The following is a 26,729-nucleotide window of genomic DNA, read 5'->3' on the forward strand; positions in this document are numbered from 1 at the left end:
CTCTCCCTCTCTCTCTGCCCCTCCCTCGCTCATGCTCTCTCTTCCTCTCTCTCGCTCAAAATAAATTAATATATACGTTTTTTAAAATGTCCGTTACCCAAAGGAAACTCCGGATTCAATGCAATCCCTATGGCATTTGTCACAAAAACAGAAAAAGTAATCCTAAAATATGTACCGAACCTCAGAAGACCCTGAATAGCTAAAGAAATCTTAAACAAGGACGGCGAGGCCGGAGGCATCACACTTCCTGATTTCAAGCCGCCACGAAGCCGCAGTAATCAAGACGGAGTAACGCCCGCACAAGAACAGACATGCAGACCGACGCGGCAGAACAGGGAGCCCAGAAGTAAAGCTGTCAAGGATTCACGACGGGGAAAGGACAGGCTCTTCAAGGAACAGCCTTGAGGAAACTGGATGTCCACATGCAAAGGAACAGTAGTGGACCCCTAGTCTCACACCACACGCACAAAATCAACTCCAAACACGGACCCGGAACCATTAAAAGTCCAAGAAGAAAACGGGAAAGGCTCATTCATCTTTGTGATGGTTTGTTTTGGTTTTTTTTTTTTTTTTGATTTGATATCAAAAGCACAGGCAACAAAGGCAAAAACAAACCGGTGGCTCTGAATCCAACTAAAAATCTTCTGCCCGCACAGGAAACCACTGACAAAACGGAAGGTGGTGGGAGACAGAATTTGCGAACCGTACGTGGATAAGGGGTTAACAACCGCGTATGTAAGGAACTCGTGCGACCCGATATCAAATCACCAAACACCCAAACAAACAGTGGGCAAAGGATGCACAGTTTTCCCCGAGAACACGGACGCCCAGCCAATCCGCAACAGGGCGCCGCAAACGCGGCCGGCCGGCAGGTCCACGACAAGGCGCACAGCACACGCAGCATCAGGCACACGCACGTCGGGACCGGTCGGGTGCCCCTCACGCTGGCGAGGGCGGGTGTGCTAAACGAGACGAGAGACGGCGAGCGTCGCTGAGGGACGCGCCGCGCGCCGCTGGGGGGACCGCAAACGGGCGCAGCCGCCAGGGGAAACCGTGCGGAGGCTCCTCAGAAACTTAAAACTACAAGTATGACCCGCACGATCCGGTGTTCCCGTTCTGGGAACGTGTCAAAAGGAAACGAAAGCTCCCTCTCAAAGAAGGCCCGGACGCCCAGGTTCTCCGCGGCCCGGCTCACGGCGGCCCAGACACGCAAAGAGCTGAGGCGAGGCGCCGCCAGTGGACGGCGGACAAACGCGCTACCCATACACGATGGAGCGTTGCTTCGCTTCAGAAAAGGATGAGACGCCGTCATCTGCGACAAGACGAAGGAACCCGGAGGACACTGCGTGAAGCGAAAAGGAAGGAAGACACGTGAAAACGCTGCAAACCCTCACGGACACGCAGACCCTGAGGACGCCCAGCTGGCAGGAAGGGAGAGCGGCAAGGCGGTCGGCCGGGGCCAGGTGGGAGAAACGGGGTGCGGGTGAGAGCGTACTCGCTTCCGGGCGTGAGGGGAATGAGACGTGGGGGCCTCACACGCAGCAAGGGGACAGGAGCACGCTGATGATTCGGCGTCACGAGCTTGGACCCGCCAAGACAGCACATCACACTCTGCTCCCGCTACAAAAATGGCCTGTGGGGGAGGCCGGGCGACGCGGGGGCGACGACGAGCCACAGCGGTGGGGTCAGCGCGGCACCACCCCGCACCCCTTGGGTGTCTGTCGTTTCGTATGGGCCGATCACACATCCGCGGAGCTGGCGGCAGCCGGCTCCGCAAGCCTAGCGCCCGCCCTTCTCAGAGCGCAGGAGGGGGCAGCGGCCCGACCCACGGGGCGGCCGGTAGTGACACGCGCAGGCCGGGGCTCCCTGAGGCGTCCTGCACGGGCCTCCCGCCTCTGTCCCAAGCACGGGAGCCAGTGCCTCCCCACGACGTCTGCCTCCCCTGGGTCTCCCACCTGCACGCTGGGGAGCATTCCCCACGGAGGGTTCCCCGGGCCCGGCTCTTCTCACTCACCCCTGCTTGTTTCCCCTTGTCTGTAATACAGTTTAACGCTGTCTCGAGATTTTCCACGGTGTTGTGGGCGCTTTTTTCCAGGATAGTCACCCTGAGGTCTTTGTGCAAGGGGAACGACCAGACGGCGTTTGTAAGTAGCGCGGATCTGTGAGCTCCCCGGGGTTCCTCCGGAGGCCAAACCACCCCTCCCGCAGCCAGGGCAGGAGGGCGCAAGCACTGCGGTAGGACCCTCGCAGAGGCAGCGCGGGGCGGGCGGCTGGTAGCATCGGGGCGGCCATCCTCCCCGTGCTGGAAGAGGGAAGCGCTTTCGGACCCACCGCCATGTGAAATCGGGATTTTTCCTCACACCTTCCTGAAGCCAACAGCACCATTATCTGTTTTAATTAAATAAATTGGAAAAACAAATCGGGCTGATATGTTGGATCAGAGCAGCACGAGCTGCATATTTATAGCTCGGTCGACGGAGGAAGTTTGTGACGCGCGCTATCAACCTCTGCAGCTGCTTTATTAAACGGAATAAATAAACTCCACGCAAAGTGGCACCAACTTCACTAGAGACGGGCCGCTGGGATTCTCCCAATCTCAGCATTCCCCGGTCCGCCTCACTGGGCCGTGTCTGCCGGACTCAGACGTGCTCCACGTTAGAACCACCCGATTAAGCTCAGCGAGGGAACTACAGCGCCTGGAAAGAAGCAGGGACCTCGTCAAACTCGCCCCGCCCCCATCCTTCCCATCAGTGAACAGGGGGGCCCACTGGCGCGGCCCGTGTGAGGGCATACCGCGTGCTGTGCCGGACAGGCCGCGTGGGGCCCAGTGCCACCCAACCGGGTGCGGGAGCCCCACGCTGTTGGGGTGGCTTCACATCAAGCAGCAGCATCCCGGGGGTCCCAGGAAGAGCCGGGGCTAGACCAGGCATCCGACAACCACAGCCCGCCTCCCGATTCCAGGCCCCCCCACCTGTTTTGCCGGTAAAGTTTCAGTGGGACACAGCAGCCCCCACCATCCACAGACGGCCCGAAGCTGCCTTCCAGCTGCCACAGCCACAGAGCCGACCGTGTGGCCACACAGCCCACGGAACTTACCACCTGGCCCTCTACGGACAAGGCTGACCCGCTGACCCGAGTGAGGAGCCACGGGGGCCCGGGGTGAGGGCTGGAGCGCAGGTGGCAGCCGTGGCAGAGAGCGGGGGGTGAGAGAGAGAAGACGTTCAGGACAGCGTGAGGACCGAACACAAAGACAACAAGGAGGGAAAGAGAGCCCGCCGGGAAACGAAAGGGAAAAGCAGCAGGTGGCGGTGGGCAGAGGCAGAGAGAGAGGTGCACACCCCACCCCCGCCAGGCGCGCCGAGCGGCGGCATGGCAACGATGTTCTCTCCCTCCGTCCCCCTGGACCTTGCCTTCCAGACCGGCAATCCGTCAGGCGGGCGGGGAGCCGCGGAGAGTTAACCCGCCGCCGTAATCGGACCCCGCGGGCCGTGGGGGTGTTCTCCCTGCACGCACCTCGCGGCTCCCCGCGGCTCCTTAAGGCGGTTGAACAAAATGGGAGCGACTCCGGGGGCTCGCCAGCGAGCGCTCGGCGCAAGGCTGCTCGTCCTGGGCCTCCGTGTGCCCCCGGCGCTTTGCCTGCATCGGCGCCGTGACGGATGGCTTGACTGGGAGGCAGTAAGGAACCTTAACAACCAGGTTCTATGAAGTTACGTAACTTTTCGCTGTGTGCCAACACACGATGCTCAACCAATAAACTTCTGTCAGGCCCCCTGGAGCAGCTTTTGAAGCTCTCCGAGATCCTGATACATAAAATGTTCCTGTTTAATAAATAAGAACGGGAAAACAGCCCCTGAACCCTGGAGGGCGGCACTCTGTGGCCTACAGGATCCGGGGTCAGCATGTGGCCTCTGTGACCCTGGGGGGTGGCGGGGGGGGGGGGGGGCGCGGAGGCAAGGCTGGGGCACCCGTGACTGTTCCCTACCTTGCGGCCGCTGGACTGGACCAGCAGGCCGTCCCGGCCCAAGCCCGACACTGGGCCCCAGGCCTCTCCCGAGGCTGCCTGCCCGCTGGGGGTCAGGAAGCAGGTAGGCAGAGCTGAGGTCGCAGCCCAGGCCTGCAGGCAGGGAGGGGTCGGGACTCCTGTCTGGAGCGCAGCCCCACGGCCGAGAGACGGGAGAAAGGGCTTCGGGGACCCTGCGTGCCCGTGACGAGCTGCCCTGCGGGGGACAGTCCGGACCCGGAGGTCTGTCCCCCAAACCGGTCAGGCTGGAGATGGAAGGAGGGTCTGGCCAGGCCCCTCAGGCCGCCAGAGAGCAGATGCTCCCTATGAAGACCGTGAACCCACCGGCACCCTCACGTGCCCGCCCTCCATCAACGGGACGCCTGGGTCTGCAGGACTCGGCTCCACGGGAGCGTGTCGGGGCCAAACGCAGGTCAGGCCAGCATCTGGGTTTCGGTGCCTCGCCTCAAGGTAAGGCTCTGTCCCTGCCTTCTGGCACGTCCATGAGGCTCCCAGACCCGGGAGTGGGCAGAAAACTAAACAGAGCAGACCCCGACTCACAGTCCACCGCCACCACCCACAGGGCCCAGCACAGCAGCACCGTGCCCTTCTCTCCCGACCCCACCAGCTCCCGAGGGACCTGTTTGCTAGCTTTCAGGGGGACTGCATCCGCAGCCTGAGCCGGGACCCTCGCCCTGCCTGACCCGAGCACGGGGAAATGCCCCCGGGTGCTCTCCCTCCTCCCCTGTTCTGCAGAGAGAGCCACCACCCACGGGGCCAGGGGACAGGACAGGACAACACCCGTCAGGAGATGGACGCCGGTCACAGAAGGTGACAGCAGGAGAGGCAGAGCTGGCCCTGGGTCCCCGGTCTGGCTCCAGCTGCCACACGGTGCCCACCCCGTTCCTGCTGGTGTCGCCGATGGCAGGCATGACGTCCACGTCATCTGGGAGCTCGCCCCAAGACTTTCCTGAACCCAAGACCCCCCCCCCCCCACCAAAGCCCCTCCTTGTGTTGCTATGGGCTTAGTTCCTAAAGCCGGGCCCCCTTCTCCCTAACCCAGACCTCCTCCTGGGTGACAAGCGGGTCAGGGGTGCCTCTCATGGGGGAACCGGGGCGGTCCTGGTGCCACGGGAGAGCCTGCGTGAGAACGGTCGCTAGTTGCAAGGCGGCCACTGAGCGAGCCCGGTCTCCGTGCCACCGACGGGCCGCACGGAAGGAGCAGGGGAACGCGGTATCTGGCGCATCTCCGCCTCTTCCCTTCCACGCGAGACCCCCGCTAAAGAGCCACCGCCCTCCTCCAAGCGCACAAAGCGCCACTGGCTGCGTGTGCGCCTCTCTGCGCACGTGCGCGGCAGGGAGCCCTGCGGTCCCGGCAAGCGGCCAGGCTGCCCCTGCTCCGGCCGCCAGAGCACCGCGTCCCACCCCACACCCTGATTAGACGGCGTGGGCCTCGCTGCGGGGGTGACACACGTCACCGCAAGTGGGCGAGACGGGGCTCCCCGACCGGCTCCCTCACACCGCGTGATGGGTCCTGGTCCCACGGCCAACTCGAGAGCAGGGGTCCCTGAGTGCCAGCAGCAGCTGGCACGGGACTGAACTCGTCGGGCACCGGGTCCCCCGGCAGAAGGAGCTCTGAGACTTGGCATGTGGTGGGCATCGCCACCCCACCCCTGCCCCAGACCCCCATCCTCACCCCTACCCCGCACCCTCCCGTGACATGTGCCAGGCAGCCACCTCGGCCTCCCGGGGAGGAGGGGGAGGGCACCCTCCTCTTCTCCTGGCACAGGTTCTGAGAGAGGCTAGAGGGAGGCCAGGGGAGTCTTGGCGATGAGAGAAGGAGACAGGCCTGGGGAGCCCCCACACCCCCCACCCCGCCCCACCGCAGGCCTGAACGGAGCAGGACCTGGTGCTTCGTCTGCTGCCACCTGCTGGGGGCCAGGAGGCACACAGCACTCCACAGGGGACCCGGGCCTCTGAGAAGGGCTGGACAGGGTCCAGGCCCGACCCCCAGGGTGCACTGACCCAACCACTGCCTGCGCTCCCCCAAAGGGGGCCGGCTGCCAATCGCGGGCACCTGAAGGCAGCGAGCTTCTCTCCACCTGCTTGTTGATGTTCCAGAACAGCCAGGGACAGGGAGCGGGGAGCCTGGCCGGGGAATGCCTGGCGGCCAGCCTCCCCGAGCCTGCTCCTCCCTGCAGGCAGCCGCTCGGGCCCTGGTGAGCCCTCGTGGAGGTTACCAGAGCCGGTGAGACAGACCGCGTGCAGGCCCGGAAAGGTGAGACGGGTTAACCGTGCCAGCCCATAGGTTCTCAAGTCACCCCCATCACCCCATCACCCCAAACGCGGCCCTGGAGGTGCCAGAACCGCGGGCCTCGTACTTAAGTGAGGAGGGTGCACACGGCACACGGACAAGAGGGAGCTCTCACGTAAAACATGCCAGGGAGGACCGAAGGGGTCAGAGAGCCTTCCGCGCAAATCTCTCCTCGGTAACGTGCCACACGGCACCTGGTGTGCCGTAACCAGATGGCTATTAACACGCTGATGCTTACGGCGACTCGCTGGGTGCGGCAGGAACAGCCATTCGAACCACCGCCGAAGGTCTGCACGTGACAGCACTGCCACGGCCCCTTGGCGGCCCCCCTCCCCCGGCCGCCGGTCGGGGCGCGGAGCCCACACACGCCGGGCCCGCCCGCACACTCACCTCCATCTCCGAGCTGTGCGCGTGCACCTTCTGGACCATGTCCTCGGCCTCACGCATCCGACGGGTCAGCTGGGGCGAGTACTCGGCCGGGGTCAGCTCGCTGTCGTAGGACCCCAGGATGGCACGCATGCCGTCTCGCTCCTGTGGGCACACACAGCAGGCGGTCAGGCCGGGGACGGTGACGGGACCCCGGAGGAACACGCACGACGTGACAGCAGACGCCACGCGGAGGCAGCAGGAGGGTGGGGGGCTCACGCGGCCTCTCAACGGGCCGAGGGGCGTTTGGATCCTCACAGAGCCCCGTGAGGCCAAGACGGGGCCTGAGCGGCTCTGAACCAGCAGCCTGAGCACAGCCCAAGGCCGGGCTGGGCCCGGGTGCTCCCCACGACCGCCCGGCCTCGAGCTGCAGGGTCTATGGAGGCCTGTGGTGGCCAGAGCCCCCTCCCCGGGCCTGCCGACTGCCCCAGCTGCGCAGAGGCCCTCTATCCCATCCCGCCAGCCCCGGGGGCCGCCAAACTCCAGACACGGTCCCAGGAACGCAGCGGCGGCGGGACCAGGCCAGGCCGTGGGTTTGAATGCCCCACCGCCCGTGACTCCTGACCTGGCCTCTGGGCCAGGCTGCACGCAGCACTCGGGAGAGAGGACAGATCCATCCAAGCAGCAGGCGACCGGGTGGGAGCAAGAAGCGGGATGCACGTTCCTTCCACCCAGACGCGAACCGCCCCTGGCTCCCCACTCATTAGCTCTGGCCTTAGCAAGCTCCCTGTCTCCCCACACAGCTCACAGGATGCCTGGGGCCCCAATCTCAGGCCACAGATGTGTCACTGGGCACCAGCCAGGCCCGGCACCCTTTCTCCATTTCTTGCACAAAGGGAGAGCCCCCTGCAAAGACGCACCAGGTTTCGGGGAAGGATGTACCGATGGCACTGCATCAGGACCAAGCGCCACAGAGAAGCCACTGCTCAGGGGTGTCCTGCCAGAAACGCTTATTAAGGCTGAGTGTGAACCAGAGTCAGGGGCCCTGGGAGGCATGGGCGGCTTCTCCTGCCCAGGACTGGAAGATTCCTTCCTCAGATGTTCGTGCGGGGAGACAACCTCCTGGAGGCCAGCCAGGGAAAGTCGCAGAGACCCGAGGTGTCCCTCGGTCCAGCAGCCGAGCGGCTCTGGAGGGTCTGCACAGAGGGCACCCGTACCCAGAAAGGAGCCTCTGTCTCCCCTGTGGGCTGCCCACCGTCCATTCTCATGCCCTAGGAACCTGGACTCTTCCTCGGCCCTAACACAGGCCTGAGCTGGGGCTGGCACCTGCTCTCCCGCCCCACATTCTGCGGGCTGCTGTCACCTGGGAAGCCCGCAGGGAGAAAATCCCATCACCCCGCAGACACCCAGGTGCACCGGCGCACGCGTCTCAGAGCTTCACGTGGGCCAGTGTCCCGGGGGTCAGCTCCGCAGACCGGGCTGGGGCCTGAGGGTCTCTATCGCACACAGGTGCCCAGAGATGCCGCTGCTGCGGGACACGGAGCTCCGGGGCTCTGCCTGGGGCAGCACAGCCCAGGGAGGAAGGGTGGGGTGTGCACGGGCCGGGTCTGGCCCGACTCTGCTCCAGCCGGGGCCCCGAGGCCGGAGCAGTCATCCCCAGCATCAGTTCCCAGATCAGTGGGTTAATCCCCGCTCACACACAGCGGACCCGAGGGCTGACGCCATCACGGATGCAGCGTCCACGCGCCGCCCCGTGAACGAGGCCCGGTGGCCTCACCCGTGTCGCCAAACACACCTCCACGGGTTCACGGCGCACCCGCTCCGGCCCTGGCACCGCCCGGCTCTGCGCCGGCCCGGCTCTCGGCCGCTGTCCCATCAGGGCAGGGCGACCAGGCGCACCACAGGGACAGTCCGCACAGGCACCTTCACGGCCCCGAAACGGCCCCCCCACTCAACGTCCTCCGGGTTGGAGAGGCCCCTTCTTCTCGGGTGGGACCGGGGGAAGGCACAGGGCTCACGAGCCTCAGACTCGGTCTTCGCCCTGCCGCGGACTGCACAATTAGCTGATGACAAGAAATTCACCGAGAAATTAAAGTTACAAATCCAACTGGAACTGGTCGCACGTCCGTGGGAAATTTGTTTCCACAGGAAGGTTTATCGAGTGTCACAATTTTATTGAAATCCTTTATCTTCGTATTGACTTTTATGGCTCGAGCTGGTTACCGGAGTCGTCCCTAGCAGAGTGCGGGCGCCCCGGGGGGCCCGGGCGGGGGGACTCGCCTTCCTGAGCAAGCTGTGATCGTCTCCCTGATCGACCAATAAATCCCCGCAACCCGCCTTCCAGCACGGCACTCTTCATCGGGTCTGCGGGCGCCTCGGCCGGCGAGGAGGAAAACGTTTGGGAGCAAGTTCGTCGTTCGTTCCCGGTAAAGACATCGCTTTGTCATTACGAGGAAAAGCGAAAGACCAAGTGTGCTGGTTTTATTTGATAATGACTTTTTAATGACCAATTCCGCTTGTGGTAAAGTTTGCTTTGTTTCCACTTGAGCAAACGCCGATGATTAATCTCTGAACAAACAGGCATCCGGTCCACGAGGAGGCCTCAGAGACTCGCCCGAAGAAGTAGAAGGGGACACTTGCCGCCGGGCGCAGAGCAGTCCCGTTGACTTCGAGCATGCCTGCTGGTCACAGAGTCATTGGCAGCTCCACGCGTGGATGAGGGCAGGGTCGGTCGCCCACGCGCAGATGAACCCCAGGCCCCGCCCCGCCCTCGCCGCCCCAGCCGTCTGGGAAGGAGCGCGCTGGCCCGGCAGCCTCGTGTGTGGGTAACAGTCACCGGCCCTCCTGCCCCCGGGCCTCCAGGACACGGAGCCTCCCTCCCCGCCAAGGGCTGACGGGCCAGTGCCCGACTCCAGGACAGACGCAGGACTGACGGCTCAAGACCCTGCCCAGCCGTCCTGTCTTCCGGCCCACCTCCCCAACCGGCGCTGAGCCCCGCAGGCAGGTTGGTACCAGGGACAGGAGGAATCTTCTGGAAGCTCTGGAATGCTCCCAGTAAGGGGCCGGAACCTGAGGAGGGCAGAGACCAGGGGCTCTGGACAAACTAAATGCTTCCTTCCTCAGCAGAAATGAGGGGACAGGGCTGGTAGGCGGTGCTGTGCGACGGTGCACAGCCAGCCCCAACGCTGGCAATGAGTGGCCATCGAGGCAGGCCTCAGCCTTCTGGACAGGAAGCTGAGGCACAGGGGCTGCGCACGCACCAGGGGTCTGGGGTCTCCCGCAGGAAGGATGCCGACCCCAGGGGCCGCTGACATGCTCTGGAAAGCCAAGAGCGTTTGAAAAACATGCCCTACTTTGTCGGGCTTGTATCTACTGATGCGGAAGCCAGAGCCCCTCTGCGGGCAGCTCAGAACAGCGAAACCAACGCTGGCGGGCCCCGGACGCGGGCCTTCCCCCCGACCCCGGCGGTATGCATCTCAGCCGCGGCCGCTCCCCACCGCCCAAAGTACCCTCCACCAGGAGCGGTAACTTCTTCTCCATGGGGCTGGGCAGACAGGTCTGCCTGGGAAGACGACGTCCACTGTCCTCCCTGCCCTTGGGGCCCACGCTGGCCGGGCCGTGCTAGCCAATCCTGCCTCTGTCCCAAGGACAGCTCTGTTCACGGGACAGGCCTGCCAGCAGCAGGCCCCACTGCCGCCTCTCACCCCTGGCTGGTCCCGGGGACCCAGACCCCCGCCTCTGCAGTCCCACGGGCCATGGTCACCAACGCGATGCCCAGGGACACTAGCGCTCCAGCCCCCAACGCTGGGCCGGGATGCAGGCTTTTGTAATTTCCCCGAGAGGGTGCAGGAAGGAGGGAGGACACGGGGAAAGGTGCAAAGTCCGAAAAACCAGTGAGGGACATCCAGCAGGCACAGCCCCTGGGGCCTCTCTTCTGGGGTCAGGGGTCTCTCTTCCGGCCGTCTCCTCCCCTCCAGCCCAAAGCCTTCCTGTTCTGAGGCCAGGGAGGCGCGTCTGACCCTAAGCCCCCACATCACAGACCGAGCCCCCGACATGAAACCCCGACCGGTGCAAACCCTGGGTGACAGATCCCCTGGGGTGCCCCTCTTGGAGCTCCTCCCGCGTATGCCCAGACAGCAAACCCCAGCAATCCCCAGGCAGCGGCAGCCGCAGGCACCGCAGAGTCTGGTTCAGGGCTCAGAGCCCGTCTCCTCAGGCAATGCCAGGCCACGACGGGGACGGAGGCCAGAGGGGAGGTGCTGCTCCTGCGCACGATCGCCCTGACTGGTGTCGGATGAGCTGTGTCCTCCTGGGTTCCCAAAGACCAGAGCCGCCCTACTCCACGGGCTCCCAGGCACAGACACCCCGGCACGTGGTCCTAACAAACACTGCCCCTCGCACGTGCCCCCCTCACGTAAACTGACCCCTGAGTCTCCTGGGCTCCTCCTGAGTCCAGGGGGCACGGCCGGCCCTGGAGCCCGGAGCAGGAGTCTCCCGGGGAGGGACTGGAACCAGTCCCTTCCTGCAGGTGCCCGAACCGGGTGGGAGACGAGAGCAGAGAACCAGGACCAAAAAAGTCGGTATGCACAGGGGGCAAACCTTACAAAGAAACAGATGGTGGTACCTACCCACACAGGCACACACAGCGCTGACTGCCGGCGGATTAACTGTGCACAGCACCGCAAGACCACAGTGCGAGCAGGCTCGTGGCAGGAGCACACGCAGAGATCCAGGCTGGGAAAGCAGGACCACGCTCTGCCCATCAAACAAGTTGCAAAGAGAAAGTTCTAAGGACCGTAAGGTAACAGTAAAAAATACAAATAAATCACACAAGAAAAATGAAAATAGACCAGCAAGCACTGGAATTAGGAGAATTAAACCCACAGTACTCAGGTAATAAAATAATCAGAAGCAGAAATAGAAAATATGCACGGTACATTCAAAATAATAAAGAAAGGGACTTAAATTATTAGCGAGAAACAGTACATCAAAGAAACAAGCAAATTTAAAAACAAAACCAAAATGCAAATTAAATAAAGCTCAACAAGGTAAAATAACAATTCAAAAACGTGAACAAGTAGAACAGCAATTCAGATGTGGCTGAAATCTGAGGAACAAAGCAGAAAGCAGACAAAGGACAAACCGGAAAGAGGAGGCAGCGGCTGGGTGACGGGAGCACTGGGAGGCTGAGGGTTTCTATCAGAATCAGGGAGAAACAGCACCTCGGACGGAGGGCAACAGTCAAGGTCACGACGGCTGAGAAACTTCCAGAATGGATTAGAAGCGCCCACCCTCAGCTGCAGAAGATCGCAGACCTTGCAGAGTGCGCGAGGGGCGGGGGCGGATGGGGTGCGCCCTGGGAGGGCAGACACCCACATGCGTGGATGTGGCCCCCGCAGCAAGCTGGCCACGGGAAGGCCGCCAGACGTGCCCGTCCGCGGCGACACACAGTCTGGGGCGGTAGGGAGCTGCTCACCAGCAACGACTTCACTGGAGGAGAGCACACAAGACGTATTGCCGAAGGCAAGTGGTCACGGAAGCCAGACCGAGAAAGAAGAAAGGAACACGAGCGACGCACTAGCGGCACGTGCTACCACAGCCATAACTGTGAGATCGCAGGGCGCCTGACTCATGGGTGGGGGAGGAAAAGGCAGAATGAACCTGCTCGTCACCCACTAACAAGAAATGAGCGGCGACCAACACTAGATACTTAAATACCTACGAGACGCTAAGGCTGCAGAGGAGGTGCGGGGCACGACACTTTTCTTAAGGAGATACGAGAGTAAACCATTCGCGTGTGCACACACCCACACCCACGCGGCCTGTGCAAGCCGAACCAGACCCCTGGCTGCCTCCAGGCAGGTGTTCGGGGGGGGGGGGGGGGGGGGTTGGGCAGACGGGGCAGGGACAGGTGAACTTCTTACTGCCTACTCGTTCAGGATTTCATGACTTCTCAACTTCTCTACTGAAAAAATACCAATTAAAAATAGAAATTCAGGGGGAAAAGAATAGAACATATAATAAAAGCATTTAAGGGAGGCCTGGAGCCTTAAATTGCTCCCAAAGGGATAAAGATAGTTTACCCAGTCTATTAAATATGCCCAGGAACCTCTAAAAGAGAAGAAACCGAGAAAAATATAAAAGGGAGGGAAAAAGATGCAAGAAAAAAGAACACAGCAGGAAACTTATAAATTCAGTGTCTATATTAGAAAAGCTGAAAGCTGAAAATTAATGAGCCAGCAACCAAGTCAAAAATAAGAAAAAGAATAAAACAACACAGGCAAAGATGGGGCAAAAATGGGTACGACAAAACGAAGACAGACACGTGTCAACAGAAACTTCCCCAACTGAGACGCAGAGAAAGAAATGATGAGGAAAGCTGCGCCGCAGAACGAGGGCCAGTTACGACAGGGGTGGGCTCTGCACCATGACACCGGGAGCAAAGGAAACACCCCTCTGAATGGGAGACTTTCCAGAACACCACCCAACCCCAGGTCCAGGGAGCTCAGAGGACCACAAGCAAGATAAACACCAAAAAACCTACACCCGGCAAATCATACTCAAACCCTGAAACCGAAGACAGAGAAATCCCACCAGAGGCAGGCAGCACGTGAGAGACCGGGACCGGGGCCGGGGCCGGGGCCGGGGCCGGGGCCGGGGCCGGGGCCGGGGCGGGGAGGGACGTCTACTTGAGCAGAGAAAAACCTGCCTTGCCCAGAACTCTGCATCCAGTGAAATCACCCTTCAGAAGCAGAGGGGAAATAAAGGCATCCTCAGACAAAAACAGCACGCGGGATGCGTCGGGGTACACCTGCCCCACAAGAAGTATTAAAAGGTGCGTAGCAGTCCGAAGTCGGATCGGTGTAAAGAAAGGCAGAGCTTCGGAGAAGGAGCAGGTGAGGGGCAAGCAGTCTCTCACCTTCCGGGTCTTACCTGCTCTAAGAGACTATGCTCACAGGAGCAGGGTTAGCAAGGCCTCAGGAGACCAGCGCTGTCATAAGGGATGGGGGGAGGGGACTTGGGACACCTGGTGCAAGGCACCGCGCTACCTGTGCGGGGGGACAGTACCGTCTAAGGATGGACTCAGACTTCCGCCAAGCTGCCAGTTCTGGGGTGAGCATGACAACACAGGACTTAAGACCCGTAACTCATGAGTTACCAGAGAAAACGAGAGAAAAACAGAGTCCCATGAAATGCTCGGCTAAAACCAAACAAGGCACCTCGACACAGAAGAGTCCAAAAGGACCAAAGAACAAGTGTCCACGTGGAAAATGCGAACCACATCACAGCGGCCAAAGTGCCTCGGTATCACTGCGAGCGATCTAAACACGCCAACCGGAAGATACCGTCAACGTGGATTAGAACGGGTCCAATTTTATGTCTATAAAAAACCTACTGCACATATAAAAACACAGACAGAAAAGTTAAAGGGTGGAGAAAGATATGTCATGCTAACCTCAGTCAAAAGACAGCAAAGCTGAAGGGGAAGCTTTACCAATCTTGGGCCAAGCAGACCTCAGGACACAGAAACGCCTATGGAGATAAGAGGGGGACTACATAATGATAAAGGGGTCAACATTCCCCCAAAGATTTACCAATCCTAAACACGTATGCACCTTTCAATAGAGGGTCAAAATACGTGAGGCAAAACTGATAAAACTTCAAGGAGAAACAGACATGTCTCCTGGTGTAGCTGGAGACTTCCGTGCCCTCCATCAGTAATTGACAGATCCAGGAGGCAGAAAATCAGTAAGGATGTAGTTGAACCAAATAGCACCATCAATCAACTGGATCTAATTGACATTGATAAAATACTTCATACGCCAACGGTAGGACACACATTCCTCTCCAGCTCGCGTGGAACATTCACCAAGACAGACCACACTCTGGGCCGTAAAACACAACTAAACACACTGAAAAGGGCAGAAATCACACCAAGTAAGCTTTCAGAGCACTCTAGAATTAAACTGGAAATCAGTAATAGAAAGATGGCTGGAAAATCCCAAAATATTTAGAGATTAAGCAACGCTTATCTAAATAACACACGGGTCACAGAAATCCTAAGAGAAATAGGACAGTATTTTTAACAAGATGAAATGAAAACCAACTTATCACAACGTGTAGCAAAAGCAGGGCTTCGAGGGAATGGATAGCACTGAATGCTATTTTAGGAAAGAAATCTAAAATCAATCATCAAAGCTTCTGTCTTAGAAAACGAAAGAAAGAAGAGTAATGTAAGCCTAAACCGAGCAAAAGAAAAGAAATGATGAAAATTAGAACAGAAATCAGTGAAATTGAAAACAGGAAAACAATTGAGAAAAATCAACAAAACCAAAAGTTGGTTCTTTGAGAAGATCAACGACGTTGAAAAGCCTCTAACGTGCTGACCGCGTCACAACCAGAGAAGACGAGACAAAACAGAAAAGACACAAATTGCTAACATTGGATGTGAGAGAAAGGTCATCACTATCAATCCCAGTAACGTGAAAAAGAGTAAGATTATTAGGAACAAATCCGTGCCCCAAAACTTCGTAACTTATGTGTAATGGACCAAATCCTTAAAAGGCACAAATGATCGCAATTTGCAAGAAGAGAAACAGAAAATCTGAGTTGGCTTCTGTCTATTGAATGAAGTTGAATTGATAATAACCTTCCTAAAAAGAAGGCACCAGACTCCAGTGGTTTCCCTGGTGAATTCCACCAACTATTTAATCAAGGAATGATACCAACTCCTTAAAATCTCTTGCAGAAGACAGAAACAATCATACATACATGTTCGCAAGTGATATTTACGTGTCAGCATAAATAACATGTATTTGCCAAAGCTCACAGACCCGCACAAGAGTCAACCTTACCATAAACCATGGCCGTTAATTAGAGATAACGTACCCATACTGGTGTATTCATCGTGTCAGACATGCCCCGGGAAAATTCAGGATGTTAGTGTTAGGCGAAACTGTGGGGTGGGGGAAATAATACAAAAGCCATCTCTGTACCGTGTTCTCCACTTTTTTGTAGACCCAAAACTGTTCCAAAGGAAAAAAAAAGTACAAAGAGCTGGAGAGGAGAAAGCGGACAAGGGACTGGCCCCAGGAAGGGGGTGACTTACTCATGAGCTCACCCGGTGCAAGTCAAAAGGCAGCACAAGTACAGGCTCAAAGGGCGTGGGTGGCCAACCGAGAATTCCATACCCGGCAAAAGAATTTTTTTTTTTTTAAGTTTATCTACTTATTTTGAGAAAGACGGGCAGAGTCCCAAGAAGGCTCCACACTGTCAGCACAGAGCCCGACGTGGGGCTTGATCCCACAAACCACGAGATCGTGACCTGAGCCAAAATCAAGAGTCAGACCCTCAATCGACTGAGTCACTCAGGTGTTCCCCAGCAAAGTATTCTTTAGAAGTGAACGTGTAATGAATACAGTGTCACGCTAGGAAAAACTGAGGTAATCCCTCAGCATCAGATCCATACCGAAGGAAATACTTACTGAAGGGTGTGCCGCAAGCAGAAGGTAAGTGATCCAGATGGATGCCTAGAGAGGCTGGCGGGTAACCAACAAACACGCGTAAATGTGAATGAACACACAAAGACCCCAGTAACAAACTGGACGATCACATGCAAAAGAATGAAATCGGACCACTTTCTTACACCACACACAAAAATAACCTCAAAATAGATTAAGGATCTTAAATGTGAGACTTGAACCCATGAACTCCTAGAGGAGAACACAGGTAGCAACCTCCTTGGCATCGGCTGTAGTAACTTTTTTCTAGACGTGTCTCCTGAGACAAGGGAAGGAAAGGCAAAATTACCTATTTGGACTACATCATAATAAAAAGCTTCTGCCCAGAGGAAGGAGACAGTCAACAAAACTAAAAGATAACCTACAGAATGGGAGAAGATATTTGCAAATGATGTATCTGATAACGGGTTAATATCCAAAATATATAACGAACTTACGCAACTCGGCACTCAAGAAACAAATAATCCAATTAAAAATGGGCAGAAAACACGGACAGACATTTCTCCAAAGGAGACATCCAGATGGCCAACAAACACATGAAAAGATGCTCAACGTCACTCATCATCAGGGAAATGCAAATCAAAACTACAACGAGATACGCTCTCACACCTGTCACGGTGGCTAAAATCAACAACACAGGAGACAGCAAGTATTGGTGAGGATGCAGAGAAAGGGAAATCCCCTTCCTTTGCCGGTGGGAATGCAAACTGGTGCGGCCACTGTGGAAACAGAATGGAGGTTCCTCAAAAAATTGAAACTAGTATGACCACAGACAGGAATTTCACAACTGGGTATTTACCCAATGAATACGAAAACACTAATTACAAAGGATACATGCACCCCTACGTTTACTGCATTGTCTACAACAGCCCAGATACGGAAGCAGCCCAAGCATCCACTGATAGGTGAACAGAGAAAGAAGACTTGATCTCGGCTCAGGTCAAGGTCTCGCGGCTCGGGAGACGGTGCCCTGCGTCAGGCGCAAAGCCTGCTTAAGACTCTCTGTCCCCACCCCACGTGCCTCCACACGCTCTCTCAAAACAAATAAGCAAAACATTAAAAAAAAGTAACAACAATAGCTTCTCAGCTGTGTGTGTGTGTGTGTGTGTGTGTGTGTGTGTGTAAAGAACATAACAATAGTCTATATGTAAAGCAAAAAGGTCAACAGATGTCATGTTTTAAGGTTCCTTGAATTGTCCAGGAGAGAGAGAAGTATTCAGTTTTATTAGACTTTGATAAAGAATCTATGTTATAATTACCAAAATAGCCCCTAAAAATTACACTAAAGCATATGCTACTACAAGATAACCAGGGGGAAATGGTTTAGTCTGCGACAGGTATTAATTAAAAAAAAAAAAAAAAAAAAAGACCAGCAGAAGGCAAATAAAAAGACGGTTAATTTCAAAACAAACTTATCGTTAATTACAACTAAAATATTTCAACTAAAAAAAATAAAGATTTTCAGACTGAATAAAATACAAAGCCTAACCTGTGCAGGAGCGATATCATAATAAAATAAGGAACAAAGACTCCAAGTAAAACCTGAGAACGTGAAAGGCACAAATGCTATACAAACGCAAGTGGAGGGATCTGTCTTGATATCACACAAAGGAGATTCAGGGATCAAAAGTATCTAAGAAGACTATTTCATAACAACAAAAGGCTAAATGGACCAGGAAGATAGTTGTTTGCAGCCTATATGGGCCTAATAAGGCAGTGCCAGAAGACATGCCGTAACTGACCAGATTAAAAGGAGAAACAGACAAACTGAGAGTCAAGCTGGGATAGTCCAACACAACTCCCTCAGGATCAGAGAGAAAAAGAGGGAAACCTCACTGGGAACACGGAAAATTTGAACGGCACGATTAGCAACCGATCCACGGCGTTGATAAGGCACCGCATGCAGCCAGTGCGGAACACGTGTCACTCTGAAGTGTGCACGGGCCGGTCACAAACGCTGACTTCTACGCGGTCCCTCCAGCAAGTCTCAGCAAATTTCAAAGGACTGGTATGAGGTATGGGCTCAGAAAACAATGATATTGGGCTATAAATAAATAACGAGGTGTTCACAAAATGTTGGAAATTGAGAAATTTATTTCTAAATAACCTCGTGGTCAAAATAAAAATCACAATCGAGGGGCACCTGGGTGGCTCAGTCGGTTAAGCATCCGACTTCGGCTCAGGTCACAATCTCATGGTTTGCGGGTTTGAGCCCCACATCAGGCTCTGTGCTGAGAGCTCGGAGCCTAGAGCCTGCTTCTGATTCTGTGTCTCCTCTCTCTGCTCCTTCCCCACTCATGCTCGCTCTCTCTCTCTCTCTCTCTCTCTCAAAAATAAATAAACATTAAAATTTTTTTTTTAAATCACAATTGAAACTGAATATTTTGAAATGAATGATGAGAAAAATACAATGATATCAGAACTACAGCAGGCATCTATGTTTATAGCCCAGAACACAGAGAAGAAAGTTAAAAACCGATCATCTACATAGCTCAAAAGTTAGAACAAATTAAAAAGGAAAAGGAAAAAATATGAAAATAGAAATTAATGAAACAGAATACACATGGTACAGAATCAAGAATGCTACAAGTTGGTTCATTCCAGTGACTACTAAAACGGATAAACGTGATGAGACAGCTTGAGAGCGAGCAAATACGTAACCAAACAACCAGACTGAACAAGAGGACGCAGCTGTAGGTCATGGAGACGACTGGTCACCCAGAAACAAAATTCAAATGACTTCAAAGCTGTTGAAAGAAATCAAAGCCCCAATTTAAAATCTTTCCAACCCAGAAACCCCACAGGCCCAGATGCCTTCACTGCTGAAATTTACCCAACACTTGAGGAAATACCCCCGATCTCATACATACCGTTACAGAGAAGAGAAAGAGAACTCCCTGACTCGTTCTATAAATTCAGAAAAACCATGACAGCAAAACTTGATGAGGACATTATAAGAAATGAAAATTAAGAGGCACCTTCCTGGGTGGCTCAGGCAGGTCTTGATTTCGGCTCAGGTCACGATCTCATTTATGGTTCACGAGTTCAAGCCCCATGTCGGGCTCTGCACTGGCACCGCAAAGCCAGCTTGGGATTCTCTCTTTCCCCACCTCTCTCTGTCCCTCCCCTGCGTATTCACTCTCTGTCTCCGTCTCTCTCTCAAAAATAAACTCAAAAAAATAAACTTAAAAAGAAATGGAAATTAATCATCGAAATCTCTCATAAACACAGAGGCAAAATCTCCAACCTACTCATTAGCAAACCAAACTAAACATTACTTAGGAAGGAAAAGCCATAGTCAGGTTTGCTTATCCCTGAAAAGCACGTTTGGTTTAACATTTGAAAATCAATTAATTTAATTTTCCACATTAATGGAGTAAAGAAAAATCGTATGATCAGCTCAGTATATCCAGAAAAAGCCTTTGATTAAAATTCAACATCTATTCATGATGAAAACAATAAACAAAAACCCTCTTAGCAAATGAGGACTTGGAAGGGAGCTTCACCATGGCCTGCAACAGCGAAGTGTGACAATTTTCCTTCACCAGCTACCAAAACGCTTCTGTCCAGAACAGTGTTGGAGGTGATGAGCAGCAGAATAAGGCCAGAAGAGCCACAAAGGTGACTGGAAAGAATTAAAAACTATTATGAGCAGGTGACACAGAAAATCCAATGGAATCCACAGAGAACTTATTAAAATAAGTTTAGAATGTTGCTGGATCAAAGTCAATAATCAAACTTTAATTCCATCTCTATGTGCCAGCAACAAATAGTTGTAAAATTACACTTTAGAAAAGATGCCATCTACACTGTCAAACAAACAAACAAAAAAACACAACAATACAAACCTATGAGACGTCCACCTAGAAAACCTTATAAAACAGAGAAAAAACAAAGATGCCCTAAAAACACAGAAGCACGCGCCACGTTCACGGATCGGATGCACTCTTACCAAGATGGCACTTAATCAGTGCAGTCCCAACAGACAGCTCGGCGGGTTTACCGTAGAAATGGACAGACTGGAGTCCAAACTCAACATGCAAACGTAAAGGGTCACCTCCAGGCGAGGCGGCTGGGGAGGGGGTGCTGGCTCTATCAGGTAGCAGGGCTGAGGAGAGTCCCAGTGACTAAGGCAGTGTGGTCTGGGTAAAAAGAGAGAGAAACAGACCAGTGCAGATGTGCACTCTGATTTCACCACATAAGCAGCCCAGCAGGCAGTGAGAAAGGAAGGGTCTCGATAAACGCCATTGTGGGGGGGGGGGGGCAGAGCCCGCCGTGGCACATTAAGCTTCACGTGGGGAGGTTAAGTGTGGAAAGGCCAAACGATAGAGAGGATAACACTGAAGCATACGTCGGTAACTGTGGGGCAGACGACGGTTTCCTAAAGAGGGCACAGGAGATGATAACCATCAAGGAAGGTTCACGTGGATAAATTAGATGGCATTAAAGTTAAGACCTTCTTTTAAGTTGCAGAGAGTGAAAACCTGACTCAGAGAGAAGGCATCTGTAACGCAAACAGCTGAGAAAAGGCTGGTGTGCAGAATCCGTGCAGAATTCGTACGGGTCATAAAGAAAACGGCAGAAGGGAGAAAACGAGACCACGGATGTGCCAGGGGCCTCACCAGAGCGAGCCCCACACGCCCGGTAATCACGCAAAGGGGTGTCGTCCCCATCCACACCCTGGGAAATGCAAACTCGAGACACGAGGAGGTCCCACCACCCACCCTGGAACAGCCTCCAGCGCGAGCGGCTCTGGAGCCCCAGGGTGCTGTGCGCACTGACGCCAGCAGCTGGGCGGCTGGGACCCCACGGACGTGCCCGTGGTGGGGCGGCTGTGCTCCCGGGTGCCCGGACACAAACGCAGATCTCCGTGCAACAAAAGACGAGAATGTTCACCCCGACATTCACACGCACCAAGAAACGAAGAAACTCAACGTTACGTGTGAATGCATAAAAAAGCACACTATGCTCTACTCCACTCGTAAAACACAGAAGAAGTAACTGCCCACAGAAACGTGGTTTTGAGCAAAAGAAAGCAAATACAAAAGACGACACGTCGTACAATTCCATTTACACACAACTTACAAACAGGGAAGGCAGGGCTGTGGTGCTAGAAACAGGACGGCGTGGCTCGGAGGGAGCACGGCGGGAGAGGAGAGCTTTCTGGAGCTGGTGACACACGGCTCTCCGTCTGGGAGGTGGAGCGCCACGGACCAGCGAGGACACAGCCGCCTCCACGGAAAAGCTGGCCCACAGTGCCCCGCGCCACTGTCACCGTCTGACCAGAGGGGAGCGGGAAGGCCCCGGGCCCGGCCCCCAGCAGCTTGCTGGGGGCCTCGGGTCCTCCCGGGTCCAGGGCCGCCGCAGTGCCGTCCCGGGGCGCAGCGTCAGCCCCTGACAACACGCCTTCCCCGCCTCTGGGCCCAACTGCCTTCCCGGCCGCCTTCACTCCTCACGGCTCCCATACAGGGTCCCCCGGCCGCCCAGGATGGCAGGGCCGCGCTGACGGAGCGCTCCAGAGCGGGCCCGACACGGGGACGGCCACCGGGCCTGGAGGTGCCCGGGGGGTCATCGTGCTCCTCCCGACGGCCCTGGGCTGGCGCCTGCTGCACAGGACCCTCACCGGCATTTCAACCTGCTGATGAAAAGCTCTGCGGCGCCCCTGTGGGAAGGAGCAGGGATCAAGGGAGACTCCCCAAAGCGATTTCACCCGGATCTCACACTTCTCTATCCCAAATCCCCTCCCGGGGTCCAGGCCGGCTCCCCACGGCCAGAGGAGCCCCCTCCCCCTCCCAGCCTGCTCCCCCCGCACCGCACCGCGAGGCCTGGATCAGAGGGGCCCCCGCACCGCGAGGCCGAATTAGACGGGCCTGCCTTTCTTCCCTGGAAGGGCAGGGCACAGGCAGCCGAGCTCCAGCGTGCTCCCTGCGTGCGAGGCGCCCAGCAAGGCCATCTCCACGCCATGGCTCACTGTGCCTGCTCTTCACCGCGGAGAACCCAGCGCCCGGAACCCAACAGGCGTTCAGTGAGTATCTGCTCAACCGAAGCACGAATGAACCAGCCGATCAACCCACTTTCAGAGCAAACGGGAGGCAGGCGCTCACTCTCTCAGAGGAGGAAACAGGCTTCTCGAGTTCAGTGACTTGCAGACTGAGCCGAGGTCTGAACCCGGCTCGGCGAGAAGCAGGAGCCCGACGCTCGGTTGTCGTACCAAAGGCGACACGGACACCGGGATGGAGACGTGCTTTATAAACCCGGGTCCGGGACGGCTCCTGGCCCGCGTCCCTGGGATCGCAGAGTGCAAAACGTCACCGGCAACGGTGACCCCAAGGCCTTCACCACTCACCAAAGCACGCAAAGCCGGAGTTTCCGGGACGCAGGACGTGACCCAAATAGCTCTAATTTAAGAAGGCTCTTCTCAAGCTGGAAGGTCAGGCACCAGACAGGCTTTGTCCTCATGGAGCTGACCGTTGCTCTGCTGACCAGGCAGAAACCCAGACAAGATGGGCTCCGAGCACGATGACTGACCAAATGGGAGGCATCCCCAGTGAGGTCAAGGGAGGCTGCTGCTTCGTGTCCCACACAGAAAGTTCTGTCCGGTGTCGCACGCGCCAATCTGGGGTCAGGCCAGCCCCGGAGGGAGCCCCGCTCTCCCAGACTCAGCCCCGGAGGGGACAGGAGGTGAATGCCACAAGAACCCAGAAGGGATGAAGACAGCGTGGGGGAGGTTGGGGGGGGGGGCAGGGGCACCCCTGGAGGGACCCCACGGCGGCACACGGGGCGCGAGAGCAGCACAGAAGGACACCGACTGTCCAAGTCCCACCTTCCACCCGCACCGGCACTTGCGTGCACGGGCACACCCCCACACCTGGGTCCTCGGGGGGTCACAGAGCCACTGCTCTCACACGCGTCGGGGTCTCAGCACACGCCTGCGGACACCTCCGCGGGGTCCAGGACAGCGGACGGTTCACACCCCAGCTCGGCCACTTTCACTCACCCAACAGACGTCACCGACTGCCAACCACGGGGCCAGGGGACGGCAACGGACGAGAAGGCGCGCTTTCCGCACTTCACGCCGCCATGTTAGCGCCAGACGCCTGGACCCCAGGCCCCGATCAGCAGCAGTGGAGGCACAAGCAAGAGGCAGAGCCGGTCTGGGCCTCAGCTGGGTCAACCGCGAAAAGACCAGAAATTTCCTACCACGGGCTTATTTTTAGGACCAAATAAGATCGTTTATTTAAAACTCATACCATCAACTTTTAAATTTCAGCTTATTATCACTGTCCCCGCCCCCCCCCCCCCCATTCTCGGAATGTCCTGCCCACTAAAAACCAGAACACACAGCTGGTTATACCCACTCAACCTCCCCACTCAGAACAAACACAGCCCCTCAAGGACGCCCTTCCCAAGCTACCCACTGGACAGGGGCCTGCCAGGGGGCAGGGGGGTGTCCCAGAACTGGGACCTGCTGGGGAAGGCGGGTGTTGTCCCAGAACTGGGACCTGCTGGGGGACCCACTCGGAGCATGGGGGGTTGTCCCAGGAGGGGAGGCCTGCTGGTCGGGGTGGGGGGGACGTGTCCCAGGAGGGGAGGCCTGCTGGTGGGAGGGGGGCTGTCCCAGGAGAGGAGGTCTGCTGGGGGGGGCAGGGGGGTGTCCTAGGACGGGAGGCCTGCTGGGGGACCCTCTCAGGGCATGGGGGGGTTGTCCCAGGACAGGGGCCTGCTGGTGGAGGGGGGGGTGTCCCAAGAGGGGAGGCCTGCTGGTGGGGAGGGGGGTTGTCCCAGGAGGGGAGGCCTGCTGTTTTTGGGGGGGGGGGTGTGTCCCAGGATGGGAGGCCTGCTGGGGGACCCTCTCAGGGCATGGGGGCGTTGTCCCAGGATAGGGGCCTGCTCGGGAGTCTCTGGCCACACTCTGTGGTCCACCCTCCAGCCATCATCACACCTTCCTATTTAGGTCATGATTCTGCCTCCCTGACCACACCGCAAAGCTCCCACAGAGCAGGTGAGACGTTCTTTCCCTTTCACTGCTGAATTCTCAACACCCAAGACAACACTTGGCAAGGAAAGATGTTAAAAATATATTTGCTGAGCCAATCACAGTACTCGGCAAAAGGGCTCTGTGCCCGGCCCTCCCAGTGCACGATCCTTGGGGTCTAGGGACCACGGGCCCCTCGGGCCGGGCCACCTGCCTGAATGCCCCTTCGGCAGCCCTGAGTGTGTGGCCCATAGACTTGTGAGGGCTGGGAAGGCATCCCTTCTGCCCTGGCTCCTCCAGGCCCTTCCCAGGCTCCAGGGGAAGGGGTCAGCCGCGGCCGTGGCCCCGTGGCCCGTGCCGGCACTCGGGACCGAGGGAGCAGTCAGGCCCCACGGGGGCCCGCAGCCAAGGGCACTCGGGCCCCTGACTCTAACGCACACGTGACAGCTTCCTGACCTGGGCCTGGAGAGGACCCGAATGCGTGGCTCTGTGTGCACACTGAGCTGCCCCCACTCGAGGTACCCACGAACCCGACGCCCACTCCCGGCTTCAGCCCCGTCCCTCCACTGGCTGAGGAGGCTCAAAGCAGCACTGGTCCTGGAGGGGACAGCTCTGCCAAGGCCTCTGCGTGTGAATGCCCTCCGAGCCCGGGGAAGGGGGAGGGGAGGGGGACCCAGCTGCCATCTCGTCCCCTCCAGACCCACCTGACACTGAACAGGACGGCAGGGCTGGAGGACTCGGGGACAAAAGCTGCTCTCACCCCAACTCAACTGAGGCTTGAGGGACAAATCTGCCACAGAATGGAGAAGGCCTGCAAGGAGAAAACCGACAGACTCACACTTCCCTTTGTGGGGAAAACAGGGGCACCCCGTGGGACGGCGGACACAAGCGCCGGGGATCCCCAAGCGGGGGTCAGAGGGAGAAGAGAAAAACAGAGGCCGCCCGCCCTGTGCTCACAGCAGCAGCCTCCCGGCCCCAGGACCGCTGGGCGGCCCCGCAGACCGGGCCGGAGCACCCTCCAGGCCCCAGGCCCGGGGGCCCCAAAGGGACCCGACCGATGGCTCCCCGTGGCCTGCGGCCCCTCGGCACTGGCTCCTCCAGAGACAAAAGGCTACGCGGTTCAAACAGCGACAAACGTCCGACGTGGCACAGACACTTAACATGTCCACGGAGTCTCTTGGTGGCACGGAGGAGCAGCCGCAGGATAACGACTGCGCAAACCTGACTTCAAACTCTTCACGCGCTTAACTTCCTGCTTCTCTGCTGCCTTCCCTTTGCAGAGGGACTGGACTCGGGCTGCGAATCTGGCTCTCCCACTTCCTGGCAACGCTTCCTGGCAAGTTACTGAACCCCGGCAACCTCCTCCCTCCTCTGGAAAACAGTGTCGTCAGAGACGGGAGTGGGCTGAACGCGGTGTCGGGCGTGTATGCCATGTAAACCCGGCAAGATCCGTTTCGCACCCAAAGTGGTAGGAAATGAAACGCTGCTACTCAGTGCGGATGGGGCACACCTGCCAGAGGGGATGTCTGCTGAGCCAGCAAGTGTCCCTACCCCGCGCCCAGGAATGCGAGGCTCCCACACACGTCTCACGAAACGAGTCAGAGATACGGCCAAGAGCCACATCCGAGGATGCTGCTCACGCTAGCAAAACTAAGGCAAAATTAAGAATAATCTAAATTTCCAACAAGAAGCTTAATTCCGAGACAACCGTACAAAAGAACATTATATAGCCACTGAGGGCCTTATTCTCAAAAACTGCTTAATAACCTGAAGATCTGTCCCAATAAACGTTAAGTGACAAACACAGGACACGCACAGGTCTTGTCTGTCCTCTTCATGCCCGTTCTCTTAATACCTGGAACAGTTATGTGAACATGGCTGATCCCACAGCACCTGGCACTATGGTCGTCAGCCAGTGATGGATGGATGGATGGATGGATGGATGGACGGATGGATGGATGGATGATGGACGGCTGGGTGGATGATGGACAGATGGGTGGATGGATGATGGACGGATGGGTGGATGATGGACAGATGGGTGGATGGATGATGGACGGATGGGTGGATGATGGACAGATGGGTGGATGGATGATGGACGGATGGGTGGATGGAAGGATGGATAGGTGGGTGGCTAGATGGGTGGGTGGGTGGGTGGGTGGATGGATGGACAAGTGGATGAGTAGACGGATGAATGAATGCACGGATGGATGGATGACGGACGGACGGACAGATGGATGAGTGGATGGATGGATGGATGAGGGGAGAAGGCGAGAGAAATGAAAGAAACCTGCAAACATGATTTCAGTGCTATCTCCAGGTAAAGAAATCAAGAACTTTTAAAATGTCTTCTTTATACTTTCCAGCAGTTTCCAAGTGCTCCACAACGTACAGCATTATAATCCAGGAAAGAAGAAGTTGCCGTACGTTTTAAAGGGGCTGGGGGTTACAAGGCACCTCCAGACACATCAGCCTGAAGCCCAGTGAGCTAACGGGACTCCCCCGGACCCACTCTCAACACGGACTGGGGCCGTTCCATGAGGACTTGGAGCCCCG

At 56.7% G+C, this 26,729-nt stretch overlaps 1 protein-coding gene across 5 annotated transcripts in view; it reads right to left on the reverse strand.

Annotated features, from left to right (window-relative positions):
• MAD1L1 (mitotic arrest deficient 1 like 1) overlaps positions 1-26,729 on the reverse strand; it is a 317,511-nt gene that overhangs the window by 142,245 nt on the left and 148,537 nt on the right. For 4 of the 5 annotated variants that reach the window (XM_042921292.1, XM_042921291.1, XM_042921290.1 and 1 more), the window contains one exon: positions 6,705-6,845. In XM_042921292.1, coding sequence (XP_042777226.1) covers positions 6,705-6,845 — 141 coding nt within the window. Of the gene's footprint in view, positions 1-6,704; positions 6,846-22,018; positions 22,042-26,729 lie in introns of those variants that run through there. The other variant, XM_042921293.1, reaches the window with a different exon arrangement.

The sequence above is a fragment of the Panthera leo genome, chromosome E3 (genome assembly GCF_018350215.1).
Source record: "Panthera leo isolate Ple1 chromosome E3, P.leo_Ple1_pat1.1, whole genome shotgun sequence".
Classification (NCBI taxonomy): Eukaryota; Metazoa; Chordata; class Mammalia; order Carnivora; family Felidae; genus Panthera; species Panthera leo.